This window comes from Tachyglossus aculeatus, chromosome 1 (assembly GCF_015852505.1).
Source record: "Tachyglossus aculeatus isolate mTacAcu1 chromosome 1, mTacAcu1.pri, whole genome shotgun sequence".
NCBI lineage: Eukaryota > Metazoa > Chordata > Mammalia > Monotremata > Tachyglossidae > Tachyglossus > Tachyglossus aculeatus.
In genome coordinates, this window is record NC_052066.1 from 25,033,984 (window position 1) to 25,050,069 (window position 16,086).

Sequence of the window (16,086 nt, forward strand, 5' to 3'; positions counted from 1 at the left end):
CTCTTATTTCTCCGGTCGTTCTTTCTCAGTCTCTTTTGCAGGCTCCTCCTCCCCCTCCCATCCTCTCACTGTGGGGGTTCCCCAAGGTTCAGTGCTTGGTCCCCTTCTGTTCTCGATCTACACGCACTCCCTTGGTGACCTCATTCGCTCCCACGGCTTCAACTATCATCTCTACGCTGATGACACCCAGATCTACATCTCTGCCCCTGCTCTCTCTCCGTCTCTCCAGGCTCGCATCTCCTCTTGCCTTCAGGACATCTCCATCTGGATGTCCACCCGCCACCTAAAGCTCAACATGTCGAAGACTGAACTCCTTGCCTTCCCTCCCAAACCTTGTCCTCTCCCTGACTTTCCCACCTCTGTTGACGGCACTACCATCCTTCCCGTCTCACAAGCCCGCAACCTTGGTGTCATCCTCGACTCCGCTCTCTCATTCACCCCTCACATCCAAGCCGTCACCAAAACCTGCCGGTCTCAGCTCCGCAACATTGCCAAGATCCGCCCTTTCCTCTCCATCCATACCGCTATCCTGCTCATTCAAGCTCTCATCCTATCCCGTCTGGACTACTGCATCAGCCTCCTCTCTGATCTCCCATCCTTGTGTCTCTCTCCACTTCAATCCATACTTCATGCTGCTGTCCGGATTATCTTTGTCCAGAAACGCTCTGGACATATTACTCCCCTCCTCAAAAATCTCCAGTGGCTACCAATCAATCTGCACATCAGGCAGAAACTCCTCACCCTGGGCTTCAAGGCTGTCCATCACTCCTCCCCCTCCTACCTCCCCTCCCTTCTCTCCTTCTCCAGCCCAGCCCGCACCCTCCGCTCCTCCACCGCTGATCTCCTCACCGTACCTCGCTCTCGCCTGTCCCGCCATCAGCCCACGGCCCACGTCATCCCCCCGGCCTGGAATGGCCTCCCTCTGCCCATCCGCCAAGCTAGCTCTCTTCCTCTCTTCAAGGCCCTGCTGAGAGCTCACCTCCTCCAGGAGGCCTTCCCAGACTGAGCCCCTTCCTTCCTCTGCCCCTCGTCCCCCTCTCCATCCCCCCCATCTTACCTCCTTCCCTTCCCCACAGCACCTGTATATATGTTTGTACATATTTATTACTCATTTATTTATTTATTTATTTATTTTACTTGTACATATCTATCCTACTTATTTTATTTTGTTAGTATGTTTGGTTTTGTTCTCTGTCTCCCCCTTTTAGACTGCGAGCCCACTGTTGGGTAGGGACTGTCTCTATATGTTGCCAATTTGTACTTCCCAAGCGCTTAGTACAGTGCTCTGCACATAGTAAGCGCTCAATAAATACGATTGATGATGATGATAATAGTAGGTGCAAGCCGTGTCCTGGTCTTCCCAGCCAATCGCCTCTTGCGTCCATCTCTGAGCCTATCACTGTTCTCGATCAATCAATCAGTGGTACTGATTGAGCGCTTCCTGTATGCACAGCACTGTACTAAGCACTTCAAGGAGCATCAGAGCATAGTGGATAGAGCCGGGACTAGGTGTCAGAAGGTCATGAGATCTAATCCCGGCTCCACCACATGTCTGCTGTGTGCCCTTGGGTAAGTCACTTCACTTCCCTGTGCCTCAGTTCCCTCATCTGTAAAATGGGGATTGAGACTGTGAGCCCCATGTGGGACAGGGATTGTATCCAACCCAATTTGTTTGTATCCACCCCAGTGCTTAGTACAGCACCTGGCACACATAGTAAATAATAATATAATAATAATGATGGCATTTATTAAGCGCTTACTACGTAGAAAGCACTGTTCTAAGCGCTGGGGTGGTTACAAGGTGATCAGGTTGTCCCATGTGGGGCTCACAGGCTCCATCCCCAGTTTACAGATGAGGGAACTGAGGCACAGAGAAGTGAAGTGACTTGCCCAATAGTCACACAGCTGACAACTGGCATGCTTCACAAGTACCGAATGGGCTGTTGGGTAGGGACTGTCTCTATACGTTGCCAACTTGTACTTCCCAAGCGCTTAGTACAGTGCTCTGCACACAGTCAGCACTCAATAAATATGATTGATTAATTGATTATTGTTATTATTATTCACAGAGTACGATGCAATAGGGTTGGTAGACACATTTCCTGCCCACAAGGAGCATGCGGTCTAGAAGGGGAGAGACAGGAACTCAGACAGTGAAAATTCCTGTTTTCCAACAGAATTAGAGAAGGGGCCAGCTTCCAATGAAGCCTGGACTGAAAAGACGGAAGGCGCGTGATTAAAATGTCTAAAATCAGAACAAATAGTGAGTCACTCCAGAACCCACAAGAGGATGAAAAGGAAAGACCAATTGCACCGTATTAAATAGAGAAGCACCTTGGCCTCCTCCAGGAGGCCTTCCCAGACTGAGCCCCTTCCTTCCTCTCCCCCTCGTCCTCCTCTCCATCCCCCCCATCTTACCTCCTTCCCTTCCCCACGGCACCTGTATATATGTATATATGTTTGTACATATTTATTACTCTATTTATTTATTTTACTCGTACATATCTATTCTATTTATTTCATTTTGTTACTATGTTTGGTTTTGTTCTCTGTCTCCCCCTTTTAGACTGTGAGCCCACTGTTGGGTAGGGACTGTCTCTATATGTTGCCAATTTGTACTTCCCAAGCGCTTAGTACAGTGCTCTGCACATAGTAAGTGCTCAATAAATATGATTGATGATGATGATAATATTATTATTATTACACTATATTATTATTATATTAGATAATCTTACATTTGGTTTTGTTCTCTGTCTCCCCCTTTTAGACTGTGAGCCCACTGTTGGGTAGGGACTGTCTCTAGATGTTGCCAACTTGTACTTCCCAAGCGCTTAGTACAGTGCTCTGCACACAGTAAGCGCTCAATAAATACAATTGATTGATTGATTGATAAAACACAGGACTGGGAGTCAGAAGGACCTAGGTTCTAATCCCTGTTCCACCACTCGTCTGCTGTGTGACCTTGGGTAAGTCTCTTTTCATATCTGTGCTTCAATTACCTCATCTGCAAAATGGGGATTAAGACCGTGAGCCCTCTGTGGGACAGGGACTGTGTCCCACCTGGTTAACATATCCACCCCAGCGCTTAGTACAGTGCCTGGCTCATAGTAAGCACTTAACGAGTGTTGTTATTATTGCCATTATTATGTCACAATAAATGGGAAAGGCTTTTTCTCCCAGTGTGTGGTAAACAGACGGCCATTAGTACAGTGCTTGGCACATAGTAAGTGCTTAACAAACTCCATCATTATTATTAAGGACTGCAAGAAATTAGAACTGCTATATGGTACAACCCTTCCCTGACCACTTGGACAGAGGACTGAACCATAAAATCATTCCTTCCCTTAGACCATAAGCTCACTGTGGACAGGGAATGTGTCTATGTTGTGTTGTACTCTCCTAAGCACTTAATAATAATGATAATAGTAACTGTGGTATTTGTTAAGCGCTTACTATGTGCCAGGCACTGTACTACACGCTGGAGTGGACACAACAAATCGGATTGGGCACAGTCCCTGTCTCACATGGGGCTCACAGTCTCAATCCCCATTTTCCAGATGAGGGAACCAAGGCCCAGTGCCCTGCACACAATTTAAGCTTGTCTCTATAATAATAATGATGGCATTTATTAAGCGCTTACTATGTGCAAAGCACTATTCTAAGCGCTGGGGTGGTTACAAGATGATGAGGTTGTCCCGCGGGGGGCTCACAGTTTTCATCCCCATTTTCCAGATGAGGGAACTGAGGCCCGGAGAAGTGAAGTGACTTGCCCAGAGTCACACAGCTGACAAGTGGTGGAGCCGGGATTTGAACCCATGACCTCGGACTCCAATGCCCGGGCTCTTTCCAGTGAGCCACTCTAGACTGTAAGCTCTTTGTGGGCAGGGAACGTGTCTGTTATACTGTCACGTTGTACTCTCCCAAGCGCATAGTACAGTGCCCTGCACACAGTCAGCACGCCGTGAATACAATGGATTTATTTATTTTACTTGTACCTATCTATTCCATTTATTTTATTTTGTTAGTATGTTTGGTTTTGTTCTCTGTCTCCCCCTTTTAGACTGTGAGCCCACTGTTGGGTAGGGACTGTCTCTATATGTTGCCAACTTGTACTTCCCAAGCGCTTAGTACAGTGCTCTGCACACAGTAAGCACTCAATAAATATGATTGATGATGATGATGATGATGATTCCTCCCACCATCTTTGGTTGCCGCTATCGAAGGCAATACAAGCCAAATGGACCATGGAACTGATCAATCAATCAATCAATCGCTTTTATTGAGCACTTACTGTGTGCAGAGCACTGTACTAAGCGCTTGGGAAGTACAAGTTGGCAACATATAGAGACAGTCCCTACCCAACAGTGGGCACACAGTCTAAAAGGCCTAAATGGCCTGGTTTATATAATCCTTCAACGCAACAGAGTCTTTATCCTGCAAATTCCAAGTATTAGCGCTTAGAGGAGCTTATCAGCGCTTAGAACAGTGCTTTGCACATAGTAAGTGCTTAACAAATACCATCATTACGTGGCTCAGTGGAAAGAGCCCGGGCTTGGGAGTCAGAGGTCATGGGTTCTAATCCCGACTCTGCCGCTTATCAGCTGTGTGACTTTGGGCATGTCACTTGACTTCTCGGTGCCTCAGTGACCTCATCTGGAAAATAGGGATTAAGACTGTGAGCCCCATGTGGGACAACCCAAGTACCCTGTATCTAGCCCAGTACTTAGAACAGCGCTTGGCACAGAGTAAATGCTTAATACCATCTTCTGAGCTGCCAGGGTAGATAATAATAATAATAATGATGGTATTAAGCATTTACTCTGCTTAATAATAATTATTATTATTAATATTAATTATTATTAATAATAATTATTATTATCTACCCTGGGAGCTCAGAAGAGTGTTTGACACTTAGTAAGTGCTTAGCACGACCATACAAAAAAAAAAAGTGCATATCATCCTCTGGCACAGACTCGGGCTTTGGAGTCAGAGGTCGTGGGTTCAAATCCCAGCTCCGCCACTTGTCAGCTGTGTGACTTTGGGCAAGTCACTTCACTTCCCTGGGCCTCAGTTCCCTCATCTGTAAAATGGGGATGAAGACTGTGAGCCCCACGTGGGACAACCTGATTACCTTGTACCTACCCCAGCGCTTAGAACAGTGCTTTGCACATAGTAAGTGCTTAACAAATACCAACTCCCCAGCAAGGAGAGATTTGGGCTGGGTTCACTCAATTGGCCCATAAGGTAAGCTCATGGTGGGTAGGGAATGTGCCTTTATAGTACTGTACTGCTCTCTCCCAACTGCTTAGTACAGTGCTCTGCACACTGTAAGTGCTGTGACTGTGACTTTTAGACTGTGAGCCCACTGTTGGGTAGGGACTGTCTCTATATGTTGCCAATTTGTACTTCCCGAGCGCTTAGTACAGTGCTCTGCACATAGTGAGCGCTCAATAAATACGAGTGATGATGATGATGGATTGACAGGGTGGCTGAGAGGAAAGAGCACAGGCTTGGGAGTCAGAGGACACGGGTTCTAATCCCGGCTCTGGTGCTTGTCAGCTGTGTGACCTTGGGCTAGTCACTTCATTTCTCTGGGCCTCAGTTCCCTCATCTGCAAAATGGGGATTAAGACTGTGAGCCCCACAAGGGACAACCTGATCACCTTGTATCTATCCCAGTGCTTGGCACCTAGTAAGCACGTAACAAATGCCATTATTATTATCATTATTATGGCGAGATTCCACTTGGCATCTTGGATAGAAGGCCTCTAGGAAATTAGGCATCCTCTCCTTCCCCCAGGAAACACACGTCTAACTGAGTAGCTCACAGTGCCCTCAGGCTTCGGGGCACGTAACCTCAGACTCACGATCGGCGACACCCCGTTTCCGACGTTTCAGTCCCGGGCGACGAGCCTTCCTCACATCTGTCGTGGCGCTTTGGTAAGCCGGGCCCAGGAGGCCTTGGGGTCAAGTCTGACAGCCTTTGACACAAACATTTTGACTCCAGTTTTATTAAATTTAAGAAAGAAAGTAGCCTCCCTCCCACCACCACAGGCCATTCCCAGCTAATTACGATTTTAGGTTACAAAGAGTGTTGGGGGGGGAGTGATGGAGGGACTTCTCACCGCCCCCCCCACCTCCGAGCCCGCCACCACAGCCCCGTTCCAAACTTGGCTCAGAGAGGAATATTGGCGTGCTTCTTCCAAGGGCTGGATTGCTTTTTGCTGGCCAGCACGTCCAGGTCCCGGCAGATGCGGAGGCGCGTGGAAGCCGGCTGGATGATGTCATCAACGAATCCTGTGAAGTCACCCAGAAGGGACGGTAAATAGTTTTGGCCTAAAAATGACCCTTGCAGCAGCGCTGACACCCATCGCTCCCTGTATATATATATATATATATATATATATATATATATATATATATATATATATGTGTGTGTGTGTGTATATATATATATATATATATACACACACACACATATATGTGTATATATATACACACATATACGTATATATATACATATATATACGTATATGTGTGTATATATATACATATATATGTGTATATATATATACACACACACACACACACATATGTATATATATATACACACACATATACGTATATATACATATATATACACACACACACATATATGTGTATATATATACACACACATATACGTATATATATATATACATATATATATACGTATATGTGTGTGTGTATATATACACATATATGTGTGTATATATATATATACACACACACATATGTGTATATATATATACACACATATACGTATATATATACATATATACGTATATGTGTGTATATATATATATACACATATATGTGTATATATATGTGTGTGTGTATATATATATATGTGTGTGTGTGTGTGTGTGTGTGTATATATATATATATATATATATATATATATGTTAGTATGTTTGGTTTTGTTCTCCATCTCCCCCTTTTAGACTGTGAGCCCACTGTTGGGTAGGGACTGTCTCTATATGTTGCCAACTTGTACTTCCCAATAATAATAATGGCATTTGTTAAGCGCTTACTATGTGCAGAGCACTGTTCTAAGCGCTGGGGGGGATACAAGGTGATCAAGTTGTCCCCCGTGGGGCTCACAGTCTTAATTCCCATTTTACAGATGAGGGAACTGAGGCTCAGAGAAGTGAAGTGACTTGCCCAAGGTCACACAGCGGACATGTGGCGGAGCGGCATTCGAACCCATGACCTCTGACTCCAAAGCCCGGGCTCTTTCCAATGAGCCATGCTGCATCTCTTCCCAAGAGCTTAGTACAGTGGTCTGCACACTGTAAGCGCTCAATAAATACGATTGATTGACTGCACTGAGGTGAAATGCATAACTGAAGGAAAATTGCATTTCCCTTTCACCTCCCGTCCTCCCCTTTTTCCTCTCCTCCTCCCCATCTCCCCCCTTCCTACCTCCTTCCCCTCCCCACAGCACTTGTATATATTTGTACAGATTTATTACTCTATTTATTTTACTTGTACATATTTACCATTCTATTTATTTTGTTAATGATGTGCTTAGAGCTTTAATTCTATTTGTTCTGACGATTTTGACACCTGTCTAGATGTTTTGTTTTGTTGTGTCTCCCCCTTCTAATAATAATAATAATAATAATAATGGCATTTATTAAGCGCTTACTATGTGCAAAGCACTATCTTAAGCGCTGGGAAGGTTACAAGGTGATCAGGTTGTCCCACGGGGGGCTCACAGTCTTAATCCCCATTTTTCAGATGAGGTAACTGAGGCACAGAGAAGTGAAGTGACTTGCCCAAAGTCACACAGCTAATAATTGGCAGAGTTGGGATTTGAACCCATGACCCCTGACTCCAAAGCCCGGGCTCTTTCCACTGAGACACGCTGCTTCTAGACTGCGAGCCCATTGTTGGGTCGGGACCGTCTCTATAAGTTGCTGACTTGTACTTCCCAAGCGCTTAGTACAGTGCACTGCACACAGTAAGTGCTCAATAAATACGACTGAATGAATTGAATGAATACTGACTGACCTGATACTTGTCGTTCCTTTTCACTCATTCGATGGTTATTTACTGAGCACTTACTGTGTGCAGAGCACTGTACTAAGTGCTTGGGAGAAGACCACACAACAATAAACAGACACACATTCCCTGCTCACAAAGAGCCTACAGGCTAGAGGGTGGGGGAGACAGGCATTAATGTAAATCGGTGAATTAAGGATACGGACATAAGTGCTGTGGGGCTGGGAAGGGGGGATGAAGAGGGAGAGAGAGAAAGTCAGGGTGACTCAGAAGGGTGTGGGAGAAGAGGAAAGGTTGGAGGGCTTAATCAGGGAGGGCCTCCTGGAGGAGAGGGCCTTCAATAAGTCCTCGAAGTCAGGGAGAGTCATCATCGGCTTTGAGGAGAGAGGGTGTTCATAGACAGGGAGCCCCTTGCGGGACAGGGACTGTGTCTGACCTGATTCATTCATTCAATCGTATTTATTGAGTGCTTACTGTGTGCAGAGCACTCTACTAAGCGCTTGGGAAGTACAAGTTGGCAACATAGAGAGACGGTCCCTACTCAACAGTGGGCTCACAGTCTAGAAGGACCTGATGATCTTGTATCTACCCCAGCGCTTAGTACAGTGCTTGGCAGGCAGTTAGGGCTTAACAGGGCTTACTGTATCAGCCTCCTCTCTGATCTCCCATCGTCCTGTCTCTCCCCACTTCAATCCATACTTCATGCCGCTGCCCAGATTGTCTTTGTCCAGAAACATTCTGGTCATATCACTCCCCTCCTCAAAAATCTCCAGTGGCTACCAATCAACCTACGCATCAGGCAGAAACTCCTCACCCTGGGCTTCAAGGCTGTCCATCATCTCGCCCCCTCCTACGTCACCTCCCTTCTCTCCTTCTCCAGCCCAGCCCGCACCCTCCGCTCCTCTGCCTCGTTCTCACCTGTCCCGCCATCGACCCCCGGCCCACGTCCTCCCCCGGGCCTGGAATGCCCTCCCTCTGCCCATCGGCCAAGCTAGCTCTCTTCCTCCCTTCAAGGCCCTACTGAGAGCTCACCTCCTCCGGGAGGCCTTCCCACACTGAGCCCCCTCCTTCCTCTCCCCCTCCTCCCACTCTCCATCCCCCCACCTTACCTCCTTCCCTTCCCCACAGCACCTGTATATATGTTTGTACGTATTTATTACTCTATTTCTTGATTTATTTTACTTGTACATATTTATTCTACTTAGTTTATTTTGTTAATATGTTTTGTTTTGTTCTCTGTCTCCCCCTTCTAGACTGTGAGCCCACTGTTGGGCAGGGACCGTCTCTATATGTTGCCAACTTGGACTTCCCAAGCGCTTAGTCCAGTGCTTTGCACACAGTAAGCGCTCAATAAATACAATTGAATGAATGAATGAATGAATGAACAAACACCACAGTTCTTATCAATCAATCAATCGTATTTATTGAGCGCTTACTGTGTGCACAGCACTGTACTTAGCGCTTGGGAAGTCCAAGTTGGCAACATATAGAGACAGTCCCCACCCAACAGTGGGCTCACAGTCTAAAAGGGGGAGACAGAGAACAAAACCAAACATACTAACAAAATAAAATAAATAGAATAGATATGTACAAGTAAAATAGAGTAATAAATATGTACAGACATATATACATATATACAGGTGCTGTGGGGAAGGGAAGGAGGTAAGATGGGGGGGGATGGAGAGGGGGACGAGGGGGAGAGGAAGGAAGTCCCCCCACCCCCATTCACTAGCCTCTTTCAGCAGACCAAGGGCCCAGCTGGTCTCATTGTGCCGCCTAAGGCCCTTCTCTTCATCATCATCATCATCATCATCATCATCGTCATCATCAATCGTATTTATTGAGCACTTACTATGTGCAGAGCACTGTACTAAGCGCTTGGGAAGTACAAATTGGCAACATATAGAGACAGTCCCTACCCAACAGTGAGCTCACATCATCATCATCATCAATCGTATTTATTGAGCACTTACTATGTGCAGAGCACTGTACTAAGCGCTTGGGAAGTACAAATTGGTCTAAAAGGGGGAGACAGAGAACAAAACCAAACATACTAACAAAATAAAAGAAATAGAATAGATATGTACAAGAAAATAAATAAATAAATAGAGTAATAAATATGTACAAACATATATATAGGCGCTGTGGGGAAGGGAAGGAGGTAAGATGGGGGGATGGAGAGGGGGACGAGGGGGAGAGGAGAGGGGGACGAGGGGGAGAGGAGTCAGTCTTCAGTCAGTCAGTCAACCGTATTTATTGAACGCCTACTGTACTATACTGAGCGCTTGGGCGAGTATGATATAACGATATAACTGGCATATTCCTTCCTTAGAACTGAGCTTAATACCCGCAGGAGCCCTTCACTAAACACTGTGGATTGACTGACAGGTTCCCCGCCTCTCGCTCCCACTGGGACGGGCTGGGCCCCCGACCCTCGTCTCCCGGTGGTCTGCGGGGGGGAGCAGGGCAGGGCGGACGAACGTCACCTCTCACTGCGGCAGGGAAAGGGTTGGCGAATTTGTCAATGTACTCCGCCTGGGCCTGGGCTACATCCTGGGCTCCTTTGAAGATGATCTCCACGGCGCCCTGCAAAATCCGGGTAAGACCTGAAGGGAGGCGGGGGCCTGCCCACCCACCCACCCACGCATCCATCAAGGGCGAGGATGGAGGTTAAAGGTCACCAGGGCAGCAAGCCGGATGGTGGGCAGCAGCAGGAGGGTGTGGGAGCAGACCCTCCCTCCGTCCCCCCTCCCCGGGCCTGACGGGGCCGGGTGCCAGCTGCGGGTGGGGACGGGGCAAGGGGCTGTGGCACCTTCGCCCCCATGACGGCGATCTCGGCGGTGGGCCAGGCATAGTTGACATCTCCCCGCAGGTGTTTGGAGCTCATCACGTCGTAGGCCCCTCCGTAAGCCTGGAATTTATTCAATTGTATTTAATCATCATCATCATCAATCGTATTGATTGAGCGCTTAGTGTGTGCAGAGCACTGGACTAAGCGCTTGGGAAGTACAAGTTGGTAACATATAGAGACAGTCCCTACCCAGCAGTGGGCTCACAGTCTAAAAGGGGGAGACAGAGAACAAAACCAAACATACTAACAAAATAAAATAAATAGAATAGATATGTACAAGTAAAATTAATAGAGTAATAAATATGTACAGACATATATACATATATACAGGTGCTGTGGGGAAGGGAAGGAGGTGAGATGGGGGGATGGAGAGGGGGACGAGGGGGAGAGGAAGGAAAGGGCTCAGTCTGGGAAGGCCTCCTGGAGGAGGTGAGCTCTCAGCAGGGCCTTGAAGGGAGGAAGAGAGCTAGCTTGGCGGATGGGCAGAGGGAGGGCATTCCGGGCCCGGGGGATGACGTGGGCTGGGGGTCGATGGCGGGACAGGCGAGAACGAGGTACGGTGAGGAGGTTAGCGGCATAGGAGCGGAGGGTACGGGCTGGGCTGGAGAAGGACAGAAGGGAGGTGAGGTAGGAGGGGGCGAGGGGATGGACAGCCTGGAAGCCCAGGGGGAGGAGTTTCTGCCTGATGTGCAGACTGATTGGTAGCCACTGGAGATTTTTGAGGAGCGCTTACTGTGTGCAGAGCACTGAACTAAGCGCTTGGGAGAGTACAATACAATTCCTCTCCCCCTCCTCCCCCTCCCCCCCACCTTACCTCCTTCCCCTCCCCACAGCACCTGTATATATGTTTGTACAGATTTATTACTCTATTTATTTATTTTACTTGTACATATTTATTCTATTAATTTTATTTTGTTAATACGTTCTGTTTTGTTCTCTGTCTCCCCCTTCTAGACTGTCAGCCCGCTGTTGGGTACGGACCGTCTCTATATGTTGCCAACTTGTGCGTCCCAAGCGCTTAGTACAGTGCTCTGCACACAGTAAGCGCTCAATAAATACGATTGATTGATTGACCCCAAGGCAGCCACCTGGCGTTCCCTGGCCTCCCATTTAGACTGAGACCGAACCCGCCATTCGCAAACTTGATTCCTCTCCAGCCTGGTGCTGTGCTGGCCACCCACGCACTGCCCTGCCACCTGGACGCCCCCAAGCCCTAATAGGCGGGCATGTTTGTGTGGTCAGGGGGCCAAAGAGTTGATGTGGATGCCTTAGCCCCCAGGGGGAAGAGGCTGGGACTAGACTGTGAGCCCGCTGTTGGGTAAGGACCGTCTCTTTATGTCGCCAACTTGCCCTTCCCAAGCGCTTAGTACAGTGCTCTGCACACAGTAAGCGCTCAAGAAATCCGATTGATACGATTGGGTTCAAATCCCGGCTCCACCAATTGTCAGCTGTGTGACCTTGGGCAAGTCACTTCACTTCTTTGCGCCTCAGTTACCTCATCTGTAAAATGGGGATGAAGACTGAGAGCCCCACGTGGGACAACCTGATCACCTTGTATCCCCCTCCAGCGCTTAGAACAGTGCTTTGCACTTAGTAAGTGCTTAACAAATGCCATTATTATTATTCTTCTCTGGGCCTCGGTTACCTCATCTGTAGAAGGGGGATTAAGATCGTGAGCCCCATGTGGGACGTGGACTGTGTCCAACCTGATTAGGTTGTTTCTACCCCAGTGCTTGGACCAGTGCTTGACACATAGTAGGTGCTCAACAAATACCACAATTATTATTATTATTATTAAGGGGCTGATCATACCGAGGCCAAAACACCTGTGCAGGGGTGGAAACAAGAGGGAATGGTGGGGGGGAGTGGCGGGCAGTCCCCCCCCCCACCCTGCATAGCGACAGTCAACCCCTTGAAGTGGCACAGGGCCGGACTGGGGTCCGTGGTGGGCCCCTTTTAGACTGTGAGCCCACTGTTGGGTAGGGACTGTCTCTATATGTTGCCAATTTGTACTTCCCAGGCTCTTAGTACAGTGCTCTGCACACAGTAAGCGCTCAATAAATACGATTGATGATGATGATGGCCTGCAGCCAGCGGCGCCTTCCCCATTTCTCCTCCCCAACCGGGCCTGCCCTCCCGCCTTCCGCCGCCCCTTCTGCCTCTCTACCCCTGGGGACCCTGTTCCCCGGCAGTCTTGGGTGGGTTGGGGAGGAGACGGGGGGCGCAGAGCAGAGGGCGCGTGGCGGCCCCTCCTTACCTTTCTGGTGATGACCGTGATCTTGGGCACGGTGGCTTCGGCAAAGGCGTAGAGGAGCTTGGCCCCGTGGCGGATGATGCCCCCGTACTCCTGGGCCGTCCCTGCCGTGGACACCGCAAGCGCCAATCAAACCAACCCCTTTTCCCACCCGGATTCACCTCCACGCCCTCCCCCGGGACCCGCCTCCAGAGCCAGCGCTGGGGGAGACGACAGAATTGACAGGGGCTACCGAGAGGAGAAGCAACTGGGTCTTTCTGGGACTTCAGAAACCACTTTGGAGAAAGACTTTTCTATAAAGGACAGTGTGTAGCTGTGGGGAATAACAATTTTAATGAAAAGCATCAGAATCTCCAATGTTCACAAAGGTTGGAGAGGGCCCGGCAGTAGGTTGTGGGGGTGGCCCCGCCACGGCCTCCCTCCAAAGGAGCAGCTAAGCCTGGTTCCGAGGAGCAGCGGCTGCAACGAAGGCCCAGACGACACCAAGGCCGGACATAAAGATCCCCCCTCCGTCGCCTTCCCGTCCTGCCCCTCTCTTCCTCCCCCTTCCTATTCCTTCCCTTCCCTTCCTCCGCAGACACCCCCTACCCCTATCCCACGGCCCCTACCGGGAAGAAAGCCAGGCACGTCCACAAAGGTGATGAGAGGGATGTTGAAGGCATCGCAGAAGCGGACGAAGCGGGCTCCTTTCACGGAGGAATTGATATCCAGGCACCCTGAGGCGGAGAAAAAAACCCGGGAGGAGCGGGGATGCTGCCCGCCTGAATTCCTTTCTTCCGGCCCTCCTTCCCTGTGCTCATGTTGCCCACAAGTGTGAGCCCACCCCTCTACTTTCCCTGACCACAGGTGGAACTGAAAACCCTCCTCCCTCGTCCTGCCGCCTCATTCCCAGCCCACAGATGCGGCTGAGGAGCCTCCCCGCAAATCAGCATCCAGAGCAGGGGACTCGAAGGAGGTCTGAGACTCAATCGTATTTATTGAGCGCTTACTGTGTGCAGAGCACTGAGATCTGAGATCCCCCCCCGGCCCCTAGCCCTTCTGGTGTCTTGCTCCCTTCTCCCGCGGACTAGAAATAAGCTCCGCTGTAGCTGTGGCGAGCTGACTGGACCCCCGCCGAGGTCGAAGTTGCCTCCTGCAGCCCTTCATTCATTCATTCAATCGTATTTATTGAGCGCTTACTGTGTACAGAGCACTGCACTAAGCGCTTGGGAAGTACAAGTCGGCAACATATAGATGGTCCCTACCCAACAGCGGGCTCACAGTCTAGAAGGGGGAGACAGACAACAAAACAAATTAACAAAGTAAAAGAAATAGAATAGTAAGTATGGTGAGGGAGAACGTATCCCAACAGACCACCACCTTCGAAGCCCTGTACACGTCACACATCCTCTAAGAGGCCTTTCAGGCCCTCATTTCTCCTCTTCACCCTCCCTCTTTTTTATGGTATTTGTTAATCAATCAATCCATTGTATTTACTGAGCGCTTACCGTGTGCAGAGCACTGTACTAAGCGCTTGGGAAGTACAAGTTGGCAACGTATAGAGACGGTCCCTACCCAACAGTGGGCTCACAGTCTAGAAGGGGGAGACAGAGAACAAAACCAAACATATTAACAAAATGAAATAAATAGAATAGATACGTACAAGTAAAATAAATAGAGTAATAAATATGTACATACATATATACAGGTGCTGTGGGGAAGGGAAGGAGGTAAGACGGTGGGGATGGAGAGGGGGACGAGGGGGAGACGAGGAAACACTAACTAGTTTAAATATATTCCACGTACTCGCATATGTGATACACTTATCAGAAGGCAGATCCAAGTTTCTAACTAGGTGGTTCCATAGTGCGGTCATGTTTCAGATACTCCTAACTCTCTTCAAATATAATAATAATGATAGTGGTATTTGTTAAGCACTTATTGTGTGCCAAGCACTGGGGGAGATACAGAGAAGCAGCGTGGCTCAGTGGAAAGAGCACGGGATTTGGAGTCAGAGGCCACGGGTTGTTAAGCAACTACTAGGTGCTTGTGCAGCAGATGGGGGGCCGCCCCCCACCAAAATATTGAGGTTCCCTCCCTCAGCTCCATAACGGTCACCGGGAAGGCGGCCTCCCAATGCCTCCCCCTTCCCAGGCCGCCCCCCCGAGTGACGGTCTCCCCGCTGGCCCTATCGAGTAAGCGTTTGATATTTATTTATTTATTTTACTTGTACCTATCTATTCTATTTATTTTATTTTGTTACTATGTTTGGTTTTGTTCTCTGTCTCCCCCTTCTAATAATAATGACATTTATTAAGCGCTTACTATGTGCAAAGCACTGTTCTAAGCGCTAGGGGAGGTTACAAGGAGATCAGGCTGTCCCTCAGGGGGCTCACAGTCTTAATCCCCATTTTACAGATGAGGTCACTGAGGCCCAGAGAAGTGAAGTGACTTGCCCAAAGTCACACAGCTGACAACTGGCAGAGCTGGGATTCGAACCGAAGACCCCTGACTCCAAAGCCTGGGCTCTTTCCACTGAGCCACGCCGCTTCTAGACTGTGAGCCCGCTGTTGGATAGGGACCGTCTCTGTATGTTGCCAACTTGGATTTCCCAAGCGCTTAGTACAGTGCTCTGCACACAGTAAGCGCTCAATAAATACGATTGATTGATTGATTGGTTCTGGAAACGGGACCTGGACCTCTGTGCAGGGAACTGGTTCTGTCTGACTTGACTGTGGGACCGAGAAGACCCAGGGCCCTTAATTCTCTAGCTGGGTTAAACCTCCCTGCACGCACAGTCAATCAATCAATCAATCAATCGTATTTATTGAGTTCTTGGCAAAGTCCTGTCCGCAGGGTCAACTTGCACACCCTCAGGCCCTGGAAAAGGGACCCATCTTGGCCGAATTGAACTTTCCAAGTGCCTAGTACAGTGCTCTGCACACAGTAAGCGCTCG

The 16,086-nt window shown here is 48.7% G+C and overlaps 1 protein-coding gene across 1 annotated transcript in view; it reads right to left on the bottom strand.

The window, feature by feature from the left end:
• Window positions 1–6,130: 6,130 nt before the first annotated feature.
• PCCB (propionyl-CoA carboxylase subunit beta) overlaps window positions 6,131–16,086 on the bottom strand; it is an 84,445-nt gene continuing 74,489 nt past the window's right edge. Inside the window, exons 12-16 of the mRNA XM_038744489.1 lie at window positions 13,759–13,866; window positions 13,154–13,254; window positions 10,858–10,956; window positions 10,532–10,631; window positions 6,131–6,296 (exon numbers count right to left, since the gene is read on the bottom strand). Of these exons, the coding sequence (XP_038600417.1) occupies window positions 6,175–6,296; window positions 10,532–10,631; window positions 10,858–10,956; window positions 13,154–13,254; window positions 13,759–13,866 (530 nt within the window). The 3' untranslated portion in view covers window positions 6,131–6,174. The remainder of the gene's footprint in view (window positions 6,297–10,531; window positions 10,632–10,857; window positions 10,957–13,153; window positions 13,255–13,758; window positions 13,867–16,086) is intronic.